Raw genomic sequence first — 14,217 nt, 5'->3', positions numbered from 1 at the left:
TCAGATATTGACTTTTATGTGCGATGCATTCTGATGAAATCCTCCATATGGAAATTTAGACATGATTAACCCCTAAATGTCTATACCCACATAGTGTTGGATGTTTCCAAGGCATGGGTTTGCCTTTGTGTTGTCTCAGATATAAATGCCATTGTGACTAAGGCATTTCCCCCTGTGAATGCCAATGTGACTGTCATTCATTCAGCCTCAGCCTCACCTGGATGAATGGCCAAGCTGGTTACCGTGGCCATGATAGTCTTTGGTGTCCTTCCTCTGTTCAGAGCCATTAGAGAGCGATCGACTGCTTTTGCGCTGCATGTAAGCTCTGTCCGGCACTCCCATTTTGATTTGACCGTGTGGTGTATTGCTTGTTTTTGCTTGAAATCCCCAAGCCCTGATAATCTCCAACCCTGATGTTTGGCCTCACTGTGTACCACTGGTTTACTAACACTGGTGTTTTTACCCTTTGACTTCAGCTGCGCCCCAGTTTGTCATCCGCCCAAGGGACCAAATTGTGGCTCAAGGCCGCACTGCCTCCTTTCCGTGTGAAACCAAAGGAAACCCTCAGCCTGCTGTCTTCTGGCAGAAGGAGGGAAGTCAGGTAAGAGAAAAAAAAAATCTCTCACAACCCATTTTGTACAACATTTTGTCACTGTCTTCTTTATTGCTTTTTTATTCTTACATGTGAAAAGATATATTGCTCTCTTAGTCGACAGCTTTCGTTATCTACTGTGCGTGTGCACTTTGTTTGGATTCCCTTGGCTGTATGCACAATTGCTGAGTACTTATGAATCTCCTGCCCTGCACACACACACACACACACACACACACACACACACACACACACACACACACACACACACACACACACACACACACACACCTACACACATACACACAGCACTGCAAACTACACTATCTGTCATCAGTATCTTTACAACAGACACAGATACACCTTTGTTCTCAGGAGCTGCCAAACGACAGTGTGCCTGGCAAAGTGTTAATCGGTTTCCTGTGACCCTGCACTGATAGGAACGATCCTATCCCTCACTCAAGCAGATAGCCTATTCAAATACCTGGGTGTCCTCACAACGCTCGACAACAGTGCCAATTAGGAGCCTGTTGGGGCTTGTAGATGAGCCAGAGATATGATTCAGCTCTGGCTAAGGTTCAAACACACACACACACACACACACACCCGCACACACACACACACACACACACACACACGCACACACACGCACACACACACACACGCACACACAGCCTGCAGGCCAACAATTACAGCAATGTTGTCTTAAAAGAGTGAACAGTAGTGAGACACATGCTTACATGTTCACACAAACATTTGGTTTATACTCACCCACTTTACCCTTTACCAAAGTATGACCTAATGCCTATGACTCAGTAACACTGTGTAATGTTGTGAACTTGTTCAGATAGAACAGCTTTATATGCAGTGTGTGTCTCACAATGTCATCAAATATGAGTCTCTTGAAATGAATGTACTGAAAACTCTTTTGTACAAGCAGTTGCACGCCCTTGCCATCACGTCACTTGTTTATGGCTTTGTGTTTATAGATGCTCTCTGTACCTCACCATAGATTTCACAATACAAGTAAATTAAACTTCAATACAAGACTAGCAGTGGTGTATCCAGACTTTTTTGACTGTGGTGGCCCAAGTGGGGCACTGCCTTATGCAGGGGGGTATGTAGTGTGTGTGTACACACACACACACACACACACACACACACACACACACACACACTCACACATTCTTAACACACGTTCTTAACGTTCCAACTGGCAGGCAAACTGGCTATATGTCTTCCAGAGGCTGTCATGAGCTCCGTTGTAAATCTAGAGTGAAGATGTTTGTTGAATACCCTAGATGTCTAGTTTGTGGTTGTAAAGTTTCATGAGGCTGTGATTATCCCAGAGGTCACAACAGCTTTTATACAGTGAGCTCAAGTTTCAGAAAACCATAGAACCTATTTTCATGAATATATATTGAGGTGAGAGGTCAAGGGACCACTTTGAAAATGGCCATAGCAGTTTTCCTCGCCAAGATGTTGCCTAACTTTAGAACATTATTTATCCCCCTTCCATTGGTACCAATGGATTCATTAGATCATTAAGTCCCTTATGATACTAATATTTGCACTCTAACTTTAAGCTAAACCTTGACTCTTAAACATGACCCAAGGTTCTCTGACTGGGGTGGCCAATCAGATTTCAGGCCACCCCCTAGAAATGCCCCGAAATACTAGTATAACAAAATTATACTTTATACCTAGCTTTAAGTATTAACAAGTATTGACAAGTATTGACAAGTGTTGACGCATCAATCCTTTTGACAACCTTAACCCACACTGAAGTATAAATAGTATGAAAATATTTGTTGAGAGAACAAATTAAAGCTAATTCAGTACAGCAATTAAATGTCAGACACATTCTCACACTTAAGGATAATAGAGTATACATCTCTCTTGTGCTAAAGATGCGTAGAGCCGAATTTAAAAAGACATCATTTGTTGCATTAAAGTAATTAGGTGTAAATAAATGCAGTTAATATATATGTAGCTAATAAAGAAAGGAAGCTTTTCTGCAGATACCTTGTATTATATTGAGCATAAGCCCAACGGCTATGGGGTGGTCTCTGTGGGTAAAAAAGTGCAGAAAGGAAAGTAGTCATGAGGCCAAGAGCAAAAGTTGCCTTCATAACACAGCGGAGCCCTTGGCTTGGCACAGGAATAAGTATGAAACCAAGTCATCATGCAGTATACATGCTGGGAAGTTTGTGAGGTTGGTGAACCAAGTGTTGGATGAAATTGTTCATACTGTAACTGTAATACTCTAATCTGTCTGTATGTGAGTGCCCACAGTATTTGTGTGAGTTTGGTGGTGGTAGGTGTGTGTGTTTTGTAACTATTCCAGGTTTTACTGGTTCCATGTTCAAACTAATTGGCTGTTTGTACCTCTTCCTGCAGAATTTGCTCTTTCCTAACCAACCCCAGCAGCCAAGCAGTCGCTTTTCAGTGTCACCCAGCGGAGACCTCACCATCTCATCTGTGCAACGGGCAGATGCTGGTTACTATATCTGCCAGGCCCTGACCGTTGCAGGCAGTATCCTCGCCAAGGCTCAACTGGAGGTCACAGATGGTGAGGGAAAACGGGCGCGTAACTTCTTTCATGCCAGCACACGGACATACGCCTTAGCACCACAGCAGATGTGGAGAAGTTGATGCATATGTGCATAAAAACACAGATGCACTTTCAAGATGCATGTTTGATTCTCCTCCACAAGCATTTCCACATTCACTCCTCATGAAACAAATAATTTATGCCGGCATCAATTATATCTGATTCCTAGTTGGTCATGGCTTAAATGCAACACACTTCTTGCTGAGTTGAATTTGGCCTTAAACACTTGACACATGAAAGTAAAGTTACACAAGCACAGTTTATTTCCGTTGTTGTTATTCCATGTGCAGGAACACATTGGGCTTCGGTGTGAGAAATGTTAGCATGCCCATGACCTTCAGTTACTGTGTTTATGCAGTACGCTCTTTGTTCATTTTTTTTTTTCATCACACAATTTAATTAACATTTTCCACTTTGCTTTTGGAAAGGAAATAAAGCATTGCCCTTGAGTTCCTTCAAGTTTAATGATCTGCGTTTTTTGTGAGTGGGCGAGGAGCAAGAGAAAGAGACACAGAAAAATTGAGGCGACATGATTGAGTGATTGAGTGACAATAATTGTCTGTGGAATGAATTATACTGTCCTGCAGAAGTAGGAGCATCTAATCTGCTCAGCTGTTGTGATGGCAAGATGGACGGCCAGCTATAGGTCTGGTGAAGCACCTGCTAGCAGAAAGATTAAAAGCACTACAGGAACACTTTTTTGTCTGAAGTAGAAATGATTCGATTACACATTCAAAATTGGTATGTCCTTCAATCCTCTGAAATACTATATCTTTACATTTAAAAGCCAGATACTCTCGCTTATACAGTTAGCCCTTTCATTTGTCGTTTTTTTTTACAAGCGTTTGTATCAAAAGGCACATTAGCAAGACAAGTGTTTGGCCAGTCTAAAAGAAAAGGAGGGAGAGGGTACAGGAGGGCCAGGGCGAGGTCATGGCCACACCTGACGCAGTCGTCATGTGATTTACTGCCCCGAGCCCCAACAGCAGTCTGTGGAGTTCAAGGAGATCTGAAATGAGAAAATCCTGATCCACAGACTCAAGGCCGTAGTTGAGCCTTGCCTCCTCCCTCTGTCTCTCCTACATGCCATCAACACATACATCAGGCACATGAAATCTCTGGACCTGGCAGTGTTTTATGATTGTGCACTAGCTTCTGTCACTGTCTTCTCTTAATAAGGAAAGAGTCAGAGTCATGAACTAAACTAAAACATTTATTAATAAGCAACGATGTGTAACATAATTCCAGCTATTTTGTAGTGAAACAAAAGACATTTTAATCTGTCTTATAATGTTAATGTAAATCTTTTGGTGAAAGCAATGACAGATGTGTTTATGAGATAAGAAAAACTACAGCAAAGTGAGTCCCTGGCTAGCAGCAGGTGCTTTGAATCCTCTCTTGGCTTGGCTTCTTATTTATATTGTCACTTTTGATTCATATTCGCCCATTATAAACATTCCAGAGGACTAAAACAATAAGTGAATATTATTATTGAAATAAATGTGTGACATTTGGCTTTTTGTAGATAATATATGAGGTTTCTGCAGTTTTTCTCTTTCTGTCTTATGTGACCTAAAGACAACAATACACCAGAAGTGTGTTACTTGGAAGCACTTCCTTTTGTCAGATGTAGCATCTAGAATAAAAACAGGGGTGGAAACGAGGGTGTGATAATGTGTTGAAAGGTTACTGAGGTAGACTTGGTAATTAGCCCCTGCAGGTCTGACATCATTAATCTATACCTTCTAATTAATGTGGGTTCTGTTATGCCAGGGGGACTCCACATTATTCAACTCTAAATATATAAACTGCCTGTGTGCTGGAGTGCTAACTCTCTCTGAGATCACCTCTGACATGCCCACTATTTCATTGAAGGAACCCACAGGCTTCTTTTTGGCACACTAATCTGCTCATGTATATGGAATTCGTCCAAGCATTAGCATTTATATAAAGTGAAATTAGAACAAAATATATATCATGATCTTTTCTGAATATTTGATGTTATGATTTAGATACGATTCTTCACTCTGTTTGAACCTTATACAAGTATTGTGAGGTAGTTTCAGTAACATTTACTATTTGAAATTCACCTTATAGTGTGCCCCACACTTCACATAATGAAGTATTTATCTGAACCACACAGAGTCAATAGGCAAGAGTCTCACCACTAAACTGCACCACAGATTTTAGAGTAGTGTATAAAAATAAAGCTACCCAGGCACTAACTGGAAACTGCTTAGCATCCCTCTGCCACATCAATGGAACTAAAAAACACTACTCAGCTGTTCTTTCCCTGTTTCCTGGAAATACAGGATATGGTCATTGTTCTGTGGTGCAATTACAAGACCTGCAGAGAAAATAGTCTACTTTATGATTGATACCCACATCCACCCCCAGTGCATTTTATGATCAATGCTTTGACTCAGTTCGTTTTACAGTCAGGCGCCTTACAAGAAAGCTGATTTCCATCTAAGCTTCAGAATGATATGTTCTCATCGTTGTCTTTGTATTGCAGTGCTCACAGACAGGCCACCACCCATCATTCGCCAGGGCCCATCCAATCAGACACTTGGGGTGGACAGTATGGCACTGTTGAAGTGCCAGGCATCAGGAGACCCCATCCCCTCCATCAGCTGGCTGAAGGATGGGGTCAGTCTGCTGGGAAAGGACTCCCGCATGTCCCTGCAGGAGCTGGGAAGCCTGCAGATAAAAAATGTCAAGGTAAAGGATTTCATTCATTCATTCATTTTCCTTTGGTGCACAGTATGATTAATCAATTTGTGCTATGTTGTGTCAATGTTATATTGCAATAGCTTGGTTCATAACTAGAGTTTTACAAATAATTTTATATCACAATGTGTCCCCAGTCTAATTTCTCTTCTTAGTTAGGTATTTGTATTTAAGATTTTTATAAAGTTATATGCATTTTTATGGTCAAGCTTTTGTAGAATTTAGTGGGCTTAAGCATAACTTCAAGGAGCAAGATACCATAATGCCTTAAATCGGTGAAAAGACTGCATTGATTTATTTTTATTATTATTTTTTTTTATTGTTTGATAGTATCACTTAGTGGCACTGCAGCTCCAACTTGGCTCAGCTGTGCAGGATTGGATGGACTCCAGCTTTAGCATTGAAACATGTATGCACTTACATATACCATATATACACACATGTGTACACACATACACGTTTAGAGTAGATTAGATTTAAAAGGCTCACATCTTCCTTTCCCCACTCAGGAGCCTCAGTGGAATATCTATTACGCTTGACAAAGCTGCCGACCACTGACATGTTATTTAATAAATGGAAGGAAGGCACAGGGACAAAAAGCAACAAACAACCAAGGTTCCTCAGAGGGATGGAGAGACAAGCCAGCTGTCATCGGTCCAGGGGGTTCCAGCAACCCACCCTAAATTAATTAGCCTGGCTTTGTTGTGGTCAGCAGGACAGTGGGGAAATAAGGAGGGGTAGTGGAAAAGTGATGGAGGGGTGGTGAGTAGAAAATGGAATTCATTAGGAAATTAGCGTCAGCACTTTGAGGCACTCACAAATGACGCACAATTTGGCCAGCACTAGGCTAGCTCATGAAGTCGCCCCATCACTTTTCATTGTTTCAGTAACAAGAAGATAATATGTATTGAGGTAATGCTACTGCTCTCAATACGTGTGAAATTAAATAGCTCTAAAGTGTTATTAGCAGTGTCATTAAGCGTTGTGTGTCGATGCTGTTTGTGTGTGTGTGTGTGTGTGTTTGTTTTTAATTAATATATGTATGTGTGTTCTTCTTTATACAAGCTTTCAGACTCTGGGATCTACACATGTGTTGCTACCAGCTCCAGTGGTGAAACATCATGGAGTGCTTTCTTCGAAGTCAAAGGTACAAGATGGTGTAATGATTCGATGTGTTTTATTTACAGGGGCGGAAAAAAATAAAGTTGTCAACTTGTTTTCACTAGAAAAAGTGTTCTTGTCTGCTTCTCTTCATTCAGAATCAGGTGGAGTGATGGTCATAAGAAACCACGATGAGAATGAGCTTCCTGGCCCGCCATCTAAACCTCAGGTCACTGATGTCACTAAGAACAGCGTTTCGTTGTCGTGGCAGCCTGGGATGGCTGGAGCATCGCCCGTCTCTTCTTTTGTCATCGAAGCATTCAGGTTTGTTTTTACCATTGTTGCATTGAGTGGTTAGAGTATTCTCCCCATGTAAAGAGGCTGAGGTCCTCGAGGCAGCGGACACAGGTTCCACTCCAACCTGCGGCCCTTTGCTGCATGTCTCCCCCTCTCTCTCTCATCCCATTTCCTGCCTGTCCTATATAATAAAGGCTTGAAAAACCGCAGAAGAAAATAATCTTTAAAAAAAAACAAGTGCATTCAACCCTGAAGACCCTGAAACATTGCAGAGATCACACACTCAAGTACATCAAATTCCGCAAAACTGTGTATAGTAGATGGGCTCGGGGTGTTTGGTTGTATCATCAAACCCTCAATCACTAGTTGATCGCCCTGGCTTGCAGTTACAAATCCATTTTACCATGTGAAAAGACACTGACAAATAAGTTAAAAGCACATGTTTTTCTTTTGTTGCAGTCAGTCAGTGAGCAACAGCTGGCAAACAGTAGCAGATCACGTCAAAACCACCCAGTTTACCGTCAAGGGTCTCCGTCCCAACACCATCTACCTGTTCATGGTCCGAGCAGTCAACAGCCAGGGCCTGAGTGATCCAAGCCCCATGTCTGAACCTGTCAGAACACAAGGTATTTTACGTAGCATTGATTTGAAAGGAATTGGTAACATTTACAGTAGTATGTGGATACATGTATAGTTATTTCAGAACCTGTCATAATCACTTTTACTGGTGATATGTGGTTTTCTTTTTTGCTGAGAATGATTTCTGTTTCTACTGATAGGGGAAGGTCACTGTGCTCCCCTTCAAAGTGTGATACTTATCAGCCCCTCTTAGCAATTTGCAGTGAATATCTATAGTGAAACACTGCAGCACTTTCCAGAGGTCAAATTCTTCATCTTAGCCCAGCTCATTAAGGCTACACTTCAGCTATTATGTAAAATAAGCATGTCTACTTTTGGAAGGCCTAACTGAGCTAGTGCTACCCCTGCTATGTCAATGATCATAACTGGAGAAAATGACTGCCTCCAAACCCAAAGAAGATTTGATTACGGTACTGGACAGACGACAGTCTCCGGATTACACTGATACAATAAGTCCCCAGCAAAAAAATAAAAAAGCAACCATTGGCAAAGCTCAGTCAAATGCAGGCCAAGAGTTTGTTTAAAAGTATTTAAATTTATATTGCCGCTTAGATCTCTCTCGTACTGAGGTGAAGGTTTTGAGATGATATATAGACATGTTTATTGACAATGGCATGCATTGATGACAAATCGATTTTCCACTTCTTTTTAACTGTGTTTGGCCTGTCTTGCACTATTAGTGAGGCATGTGATTCATGACTGTGTTGGGTTGTCTGAATGAAGCAGTTTTTTCTTTTTTCTCAAATATGATGAGTTTTTTGCTTAGTAAATACTTCAAAATGTGACTCGTTTCAACCACACTCAGTATCTCATACACTGGCGTTTATTGCTTCTAAATTGAAACATGTGCAAAATGGGAAATGAGCTGGAAAATAGTTTGTCCATTCATCTACTATCCAATATGTCTCGGGTCGCTCATTCTGAGTTCATTTGTTGATGCAGTTCTAAAGCCATGCTCCAGTAAGTGCAGACAAGTCACACATCTAAAGAACTTTGCCAGCCCAAGTCTCCTTTCATCTCTCCAAACCAGACCTTAGTACAAAATGGAATGAGGTCATTTTAATGTAGATGAAGTTGCTCATTTTCAAATGAAGTCATGATCACCAAGTGTAAGCTTCTTTGTTGAAACCGATGCTCTATTCAGTCACTCCTTTGAGGAAGCAAGGTTTATGGTGAGGAACTGAGTGAACTCTGTGAAAACCAAGTGGAGGAGAGTGGGCATTTTATTTTGCTCCTCTGTCTCTCTGTCTGTCTCTGTGTGTGTGTGTGTGTGCCTCTCTCTCTCTCTCCCTCTCTCTCTCTCTCTTTTTCTCATTTTTGGTTCTTGCTTCCTCATAGATATAAGTCCTCCGGCTCAGGGCGTCGACCACAGGCATGTTCAGAAGGAGCTGGGTGAGGTCATAGTTCGGTTGCACAACCCAGTTGTTCTGAGTCCCACGACCATTCAGGTCACATGGACGGTAAGTGCAACTCGTCTTTTTGCATACAGAATACAATCATGTTTAACTAACAATACACTTTCAGTAAGTTCAGAATTTCATTTTTGCTCAAGTTTTTGCACTGTAAGAACTTCGATATATTAGAAAATTCTGATTTGTATGTGGTTTTCTTATCTCCCTGCATCCTTTTTATCTTCCATTGTTAAAATTTCCTCGAGTCATAGACTCAAGTTTATATTCTAAGATCCCTCTTTGAAGCCAAAAGGCTGCACCTTGAGGCTACCATTTGTTTTATGTGAGGGAATTTTAGTCCGGTTGTTCTTGAAGACTTCAGCTTTGAAATACTGTAATCGGTGACTTAAAAGTAACTGAACATCGAATAGCTGAAAAATTGTTTCTTGCACTACGCTGAACATCACAAGAGATGTCAGAGACATCTGGTTGCTCATCAATCTTCCGTATGTCTTCAGCTGCTTCCATCTCTCAACAAAAGACATTGCACAGATTAAATTACATTAAAATTAATGTTTTTATCCAAACTGCATTTTGTGAATATGAGTTTTCCGACTGTCATGGGATGTTGCATTAATCTTCTTTAACACTAATACATGCAAACAATGAACACACACCTGCTCTTCCAACATACATATGCATGCATCTTGGTGTTTGCCTCACAACAATAATCACATCATGTCCCAGAAGTATATGAAAATGAAAAATGAAAAATGTAGGAACAGCTACAAAGGTTAAAATGTTGTTGTTTTTTTATTTAACTGTACGCTAATGAGGACTAAAAAGGCCATTTATACTATTTAAAGCTGAGGTGGTCATACGATATTTGGTCGTTTATATTTTGATTGCGGTGCTATGAATCACTCAGGTGCAGATATTTACAGCATACAACTGTCACTTAGTGGCATGGGGTGCCTGTTTCCATTTTCAAATCAACCACATTAACAGTTTTCCTGGTGACATGTTTATTGACCCCTGTAATAAGTCTCACCCCCCAACTTACTTGCTCATTTAAAGCTAAAGCATTGCTATATGATTGTAGTATACAAACAACGCAAAACATGGCTACCTAATCAATCAGAGGCCCTTTCAGTAAACAGAGGGGGCCACTCTCAGAGAGCTTTTATATTCCCAAATCATTCCATTAATAAAAGTCATGCACCAAGCAGGGGATCCATTTTGCTGATTTACTTCGGCTACACTTGCGAAAAACAGCTGCTTAATATCCCACTTGAAAGCACTGCTCACTTCTTCTACTGTTAACAAGCCATTACAATGAGTTATGCGCTCGCTTCTACTCTGCATAAATTCAGCATCTTCTTTCTAGCTAAATGGGTCCAAGTTTTTAGGGAGGGTTCGTGGGTTGCAGGAGGCTATCACACTTCCAGTCTCTCCGTCTTTTCTATGGGACAGATCTACCGTTATCACCTCTGCTGTGTATTCTCCTTGTGTCCCCAGGGTGTCTGTATATGTTGCTGCATGACATTCTCACACTCACAGCCCATCTTTGATGTGGTGGGACCTGCTTTCCGGTGTTACTCGTTGGTGTTTATAATACATATGAGACACGCGTATGTCCTTTAAGGTGGCATTATGGAAAGTCTCTTTAATAGAGGAGGGAACATTTTGGGCTGGGAACTGGGTGTATGAGGTAATGTCAGGGTGTTAATTGAGGCAAGTGTGTGATAAAAGGCCCATTAAACGAGTAACAGCCTCTAAAGGAAGAAATTCATTGCCAAAAAATGTCCTTTTATATAATCTAGTGGTGGGGGCAAGACACCATCTACCACTCTACTCTGCACGGTTATTTTTGCACACACATACAACCCTAATCTTGTCTTCATTCATTTTTTCAGGTGGATCGTCAGTCCCAGTTTATCCAGGGTTACAGGGTTCTGTACAGGCAGACATCCGGACTGCCTTCCCCAGGACCCTGGCAGACGCAGGATGTGAAGGTCCCTTCTGAGCGCAGTGTTGTCCTCTCTGTACTTAAAAAGGGCATTGTGTATGAGATCAAGGTCCGTCCTTATTTCAATGAGTTTCAAGGCATGGACAGTGAATCCAGAACGGCACGGACGACTGAGGAAGGTATGAAGAAAGAGAATGTGCTGAATATTTGTAGATTATGTCAGTAGTAATAAAACTTAGTGATTCTACACAAATGTGGGATGACGGGTGACACATAACCCCGTAGGCTGCTTTCATGTTGGTTTTTGGAATGATATCACAGCTCCTTTTTTGACACTGAGAGCTAAGGGTATATGTGTGAATGCATGTATGTGTGCTGCCATGTTTGTGCCTGTCTGTCTGACCTTCCCTGCTGTGCTTTTTTTGTTTATGATTGGCGAAGTTAGTGCCACACTTCTTCTAATCCATCACCCAGCAGCGACAGGCCCGAGCTGTGATTGGACACAGCGCACACTTCTTCCTACAAAGACGATCCTTCGCCCAAAGCTTGATTCATACAGGCTCTGACAAGGCTACAGAGCAGCGTGGCACAATATCATACACAAACAAACACATGCACATGTCTGTGTTTGGTTGAATTTAGTAATTTGACTTATGTCAGAACAGAAATGCATCCAGCAGCACTGCACCACCATTGCTTCAACCTTTGAGTCTAATAACTTAAATTAAATTATGATTTGAAGGAAAGACACACAGTTAATACATACAACAGCATAAAGAGACAAATACAGAGTACATATACTGGAGACAAAGCCCATCTTGCCACAGCATATTTAGGCCTGCATGTATAGGAGACAGTTCACATCCTGTCCGTGTGACAGGCCCATTTATTTCCCTCCTCTCGGAGGGACCATATCTCCTGTAGCCAGCCAGTGCACGCACTGCTGTAGTGGAACTGCCATCACATTACAGCTGTCCCCAACACACTTTCACACTGACACACACATACAGAAAACATACATGCCAGCACACCATCTCTCCTGAAGGCCTCCAGAACCTGCATGTACGAGCTATTACCAATGCTGATAACGCCTCCTTTTTCCGCTCTATCTGCATCCCTGTGCCTCAGAGAGTTTGACCACTTTCTATTTCTGTTTCAACCCCGCTGCTCTGCCTGGTCATAGCAGATACACCGTCAAACACACAGCTCCTCAGAGACCCTGGGACTACTAAGAAGGGCAGCTAGATTGATAGAGAAGTCTAGGTCAGAGTGTGATTAAAACTTAGTATGTCCATTAGCTAACATAATTAGAGAATCCCCAGAGAAGGTCCAGACGGATGTAGGGCTTTATTTTTTCTCAGCACTCCAATGCTGTGTCCATCTTTGTAGTCTCCCTCCTCCTTTTTGACACATTCTCTCACTCTACATCTGGTCAGTCATGTCATAGCTAGTAAATTAACTCTGGTTGCCAACTGATTCCTGCTGAATGATTGCCTAAAAAGTCACTAAGCAAGCCCATCTTTTATGCAAAATAATACTTATTTAGGGGGGGAAGAAATGTTTGTATAAATGTTCATTTGTAGTGGATTAATCTGCATTCATGTTGATGGATATCTCTGGGGAAGGTGCACACAGGTTTCCTCCCACACCACCCACTGCTTTATATTAGCTGTTTGCTTCAGATATGATACGTTTGTATTCCTTCATCATGCAGCACAGCACTGTCTGTGTGTACATGAGAGACAGGGGGTCACATTCCTGTCTCGCATATATCAATCTGCTAATGGCTCAATTAGGACAGCCTCTGGGGCCTCTATTGAAAAATATGTATTGTTTGGCACAAATATGCATGATAATAAGCTGCTAAATCATTCATAACATTGACTTTGAATGACATTGTCTCTGATTGCTGCCCTGCACCATTCCAGCACTTTGTCACCTGGATGTAATGCAGCGTTGGAGAGCCCTAAGCATGATAGTTGATCAGATGCTCCCTTGGTAGATTGTTTCTAATCTGGCCAAGGTGTTGGGTTCATCATTGGATCCATTCATCTTCCACCATGCCAGGTCCTTCTGGCTCTCTGGGGGCTGGTGTGGCCAATCGCGCTGAGGGATGAGCACAGATTTACAGGGTGACACGTGCCATTTTGGATGGAGGCGAGGTGAGGGAGAGGCAGCCCAGGAGTAATTGACCTGTCAGTATTCTGCTGTGGTGCCGCTCCCCTGCCAGCCACTGCGGAAATGAGAAAACATTATTTTTAAAACGTTATTTCCAGTTGGGCCAACCGTTATTTATTTTTCCTCTTTTACCCCTTGTGGGGTCAGAAGAGAGTTGCCATCTGAATAACAACAGAGTGAGGTTTATGAAAGCTCTTACTTGTCTTGTTTCTATCCACTCTCTGTCTGTGGATAGAGACGGTTCATTTAGATGTGCCACGCTCTGAAGCTTCCCTCTGATCCTTACCTACTGGCTTTAGTTTCATGTGGCTGATCGATGGAATCGGTCAATATGTTTACTGAGACCTTGCTTCCGCCCCCTAAAATGTATTTTTTTTCATATTTCCTCCACATCTGTGCTTCATCCTATAAGCCTGTTGACCCGCATGCCACCTTGGGCTCAGTCAGCGCCAGAGTCTTAGCTTCACTGAGAGCCTGACTGTGCCAGGTCATCATTCCACAAATCAATACCAGTATTGTCTGTCCAAATCCACCATGCTGGAACAGAGGATGAGATATTAAATCATAGTGAAACGTTAAAGATGTATAGCCATGTCAGACCTACCCTGGTATTCATGTAAATCTCCCTCTAATGAGACATCTTGACAGCCTTCAGCCACCTGTGCCATCCCCAAAGAATAACATTCCTAGGAAATTATTTGTGTCT

General features: G+C 41.9%; 1 protein-coding gene across 1 annotated transcript in view; it reads left to right on the top strand.

Moving 5' to 3' along the window:
* robo2 (roundabout, axon guidance receptor, homolog 2) overlaps positions 1–14,217 on the top strand; it is a 161,864-nt gene that overhangs the window by 116,236 nt on the left and 31,411 nt on the right. Inside the window, exons 8-15 of the mRNA XM_083914258.1 lie at positions 477–601; positions 2,993–3,164; positions 5,722–5,927; positions 7,002–7,083; positions 7,196–7,361; positions 7,794–7,960; positions 9,312–9,433; positions 11,281–11,512. Coding sequence (XP_083770384.1) covers positions 477–601; positions 2,993–3,164; positions 5,722–5,927; positions 7,002–7,083; positions 7,196–7,361; positions 7,794–7,960; positions 9,312–9,433; positions 11,281–11,512 — 1,272 coding nt within the window. The remainder of the gene's footprint in view (positions 1–476; positions 602–2,992; positions 3,165–5,721; positions 5,928–7,001; positions 7,084–7,195; positions 7,362–7,793; positions 7,961–9,311; positions 9,434–11,280; positions 11,513–14,217) is intronic.

Source organism: Echiichthys vipera (genome assembly GCF_963691815.1).
Source record: "Echiichthys vipera genome assembly, chromosome: 5".
In the NCBI taxonomy this organism is placed as follows: Eukaryota; Metazoa; Chordata; class Actinopteri; order Perciformes; family Trachinidae; genus Echiichthys; species Echiichthys vipera.
The sequence above is the reverse complement of the archived record's forward strand: the minus strand, read 5'-3'. Positions and strand labels throughout refer to the sequence as shown.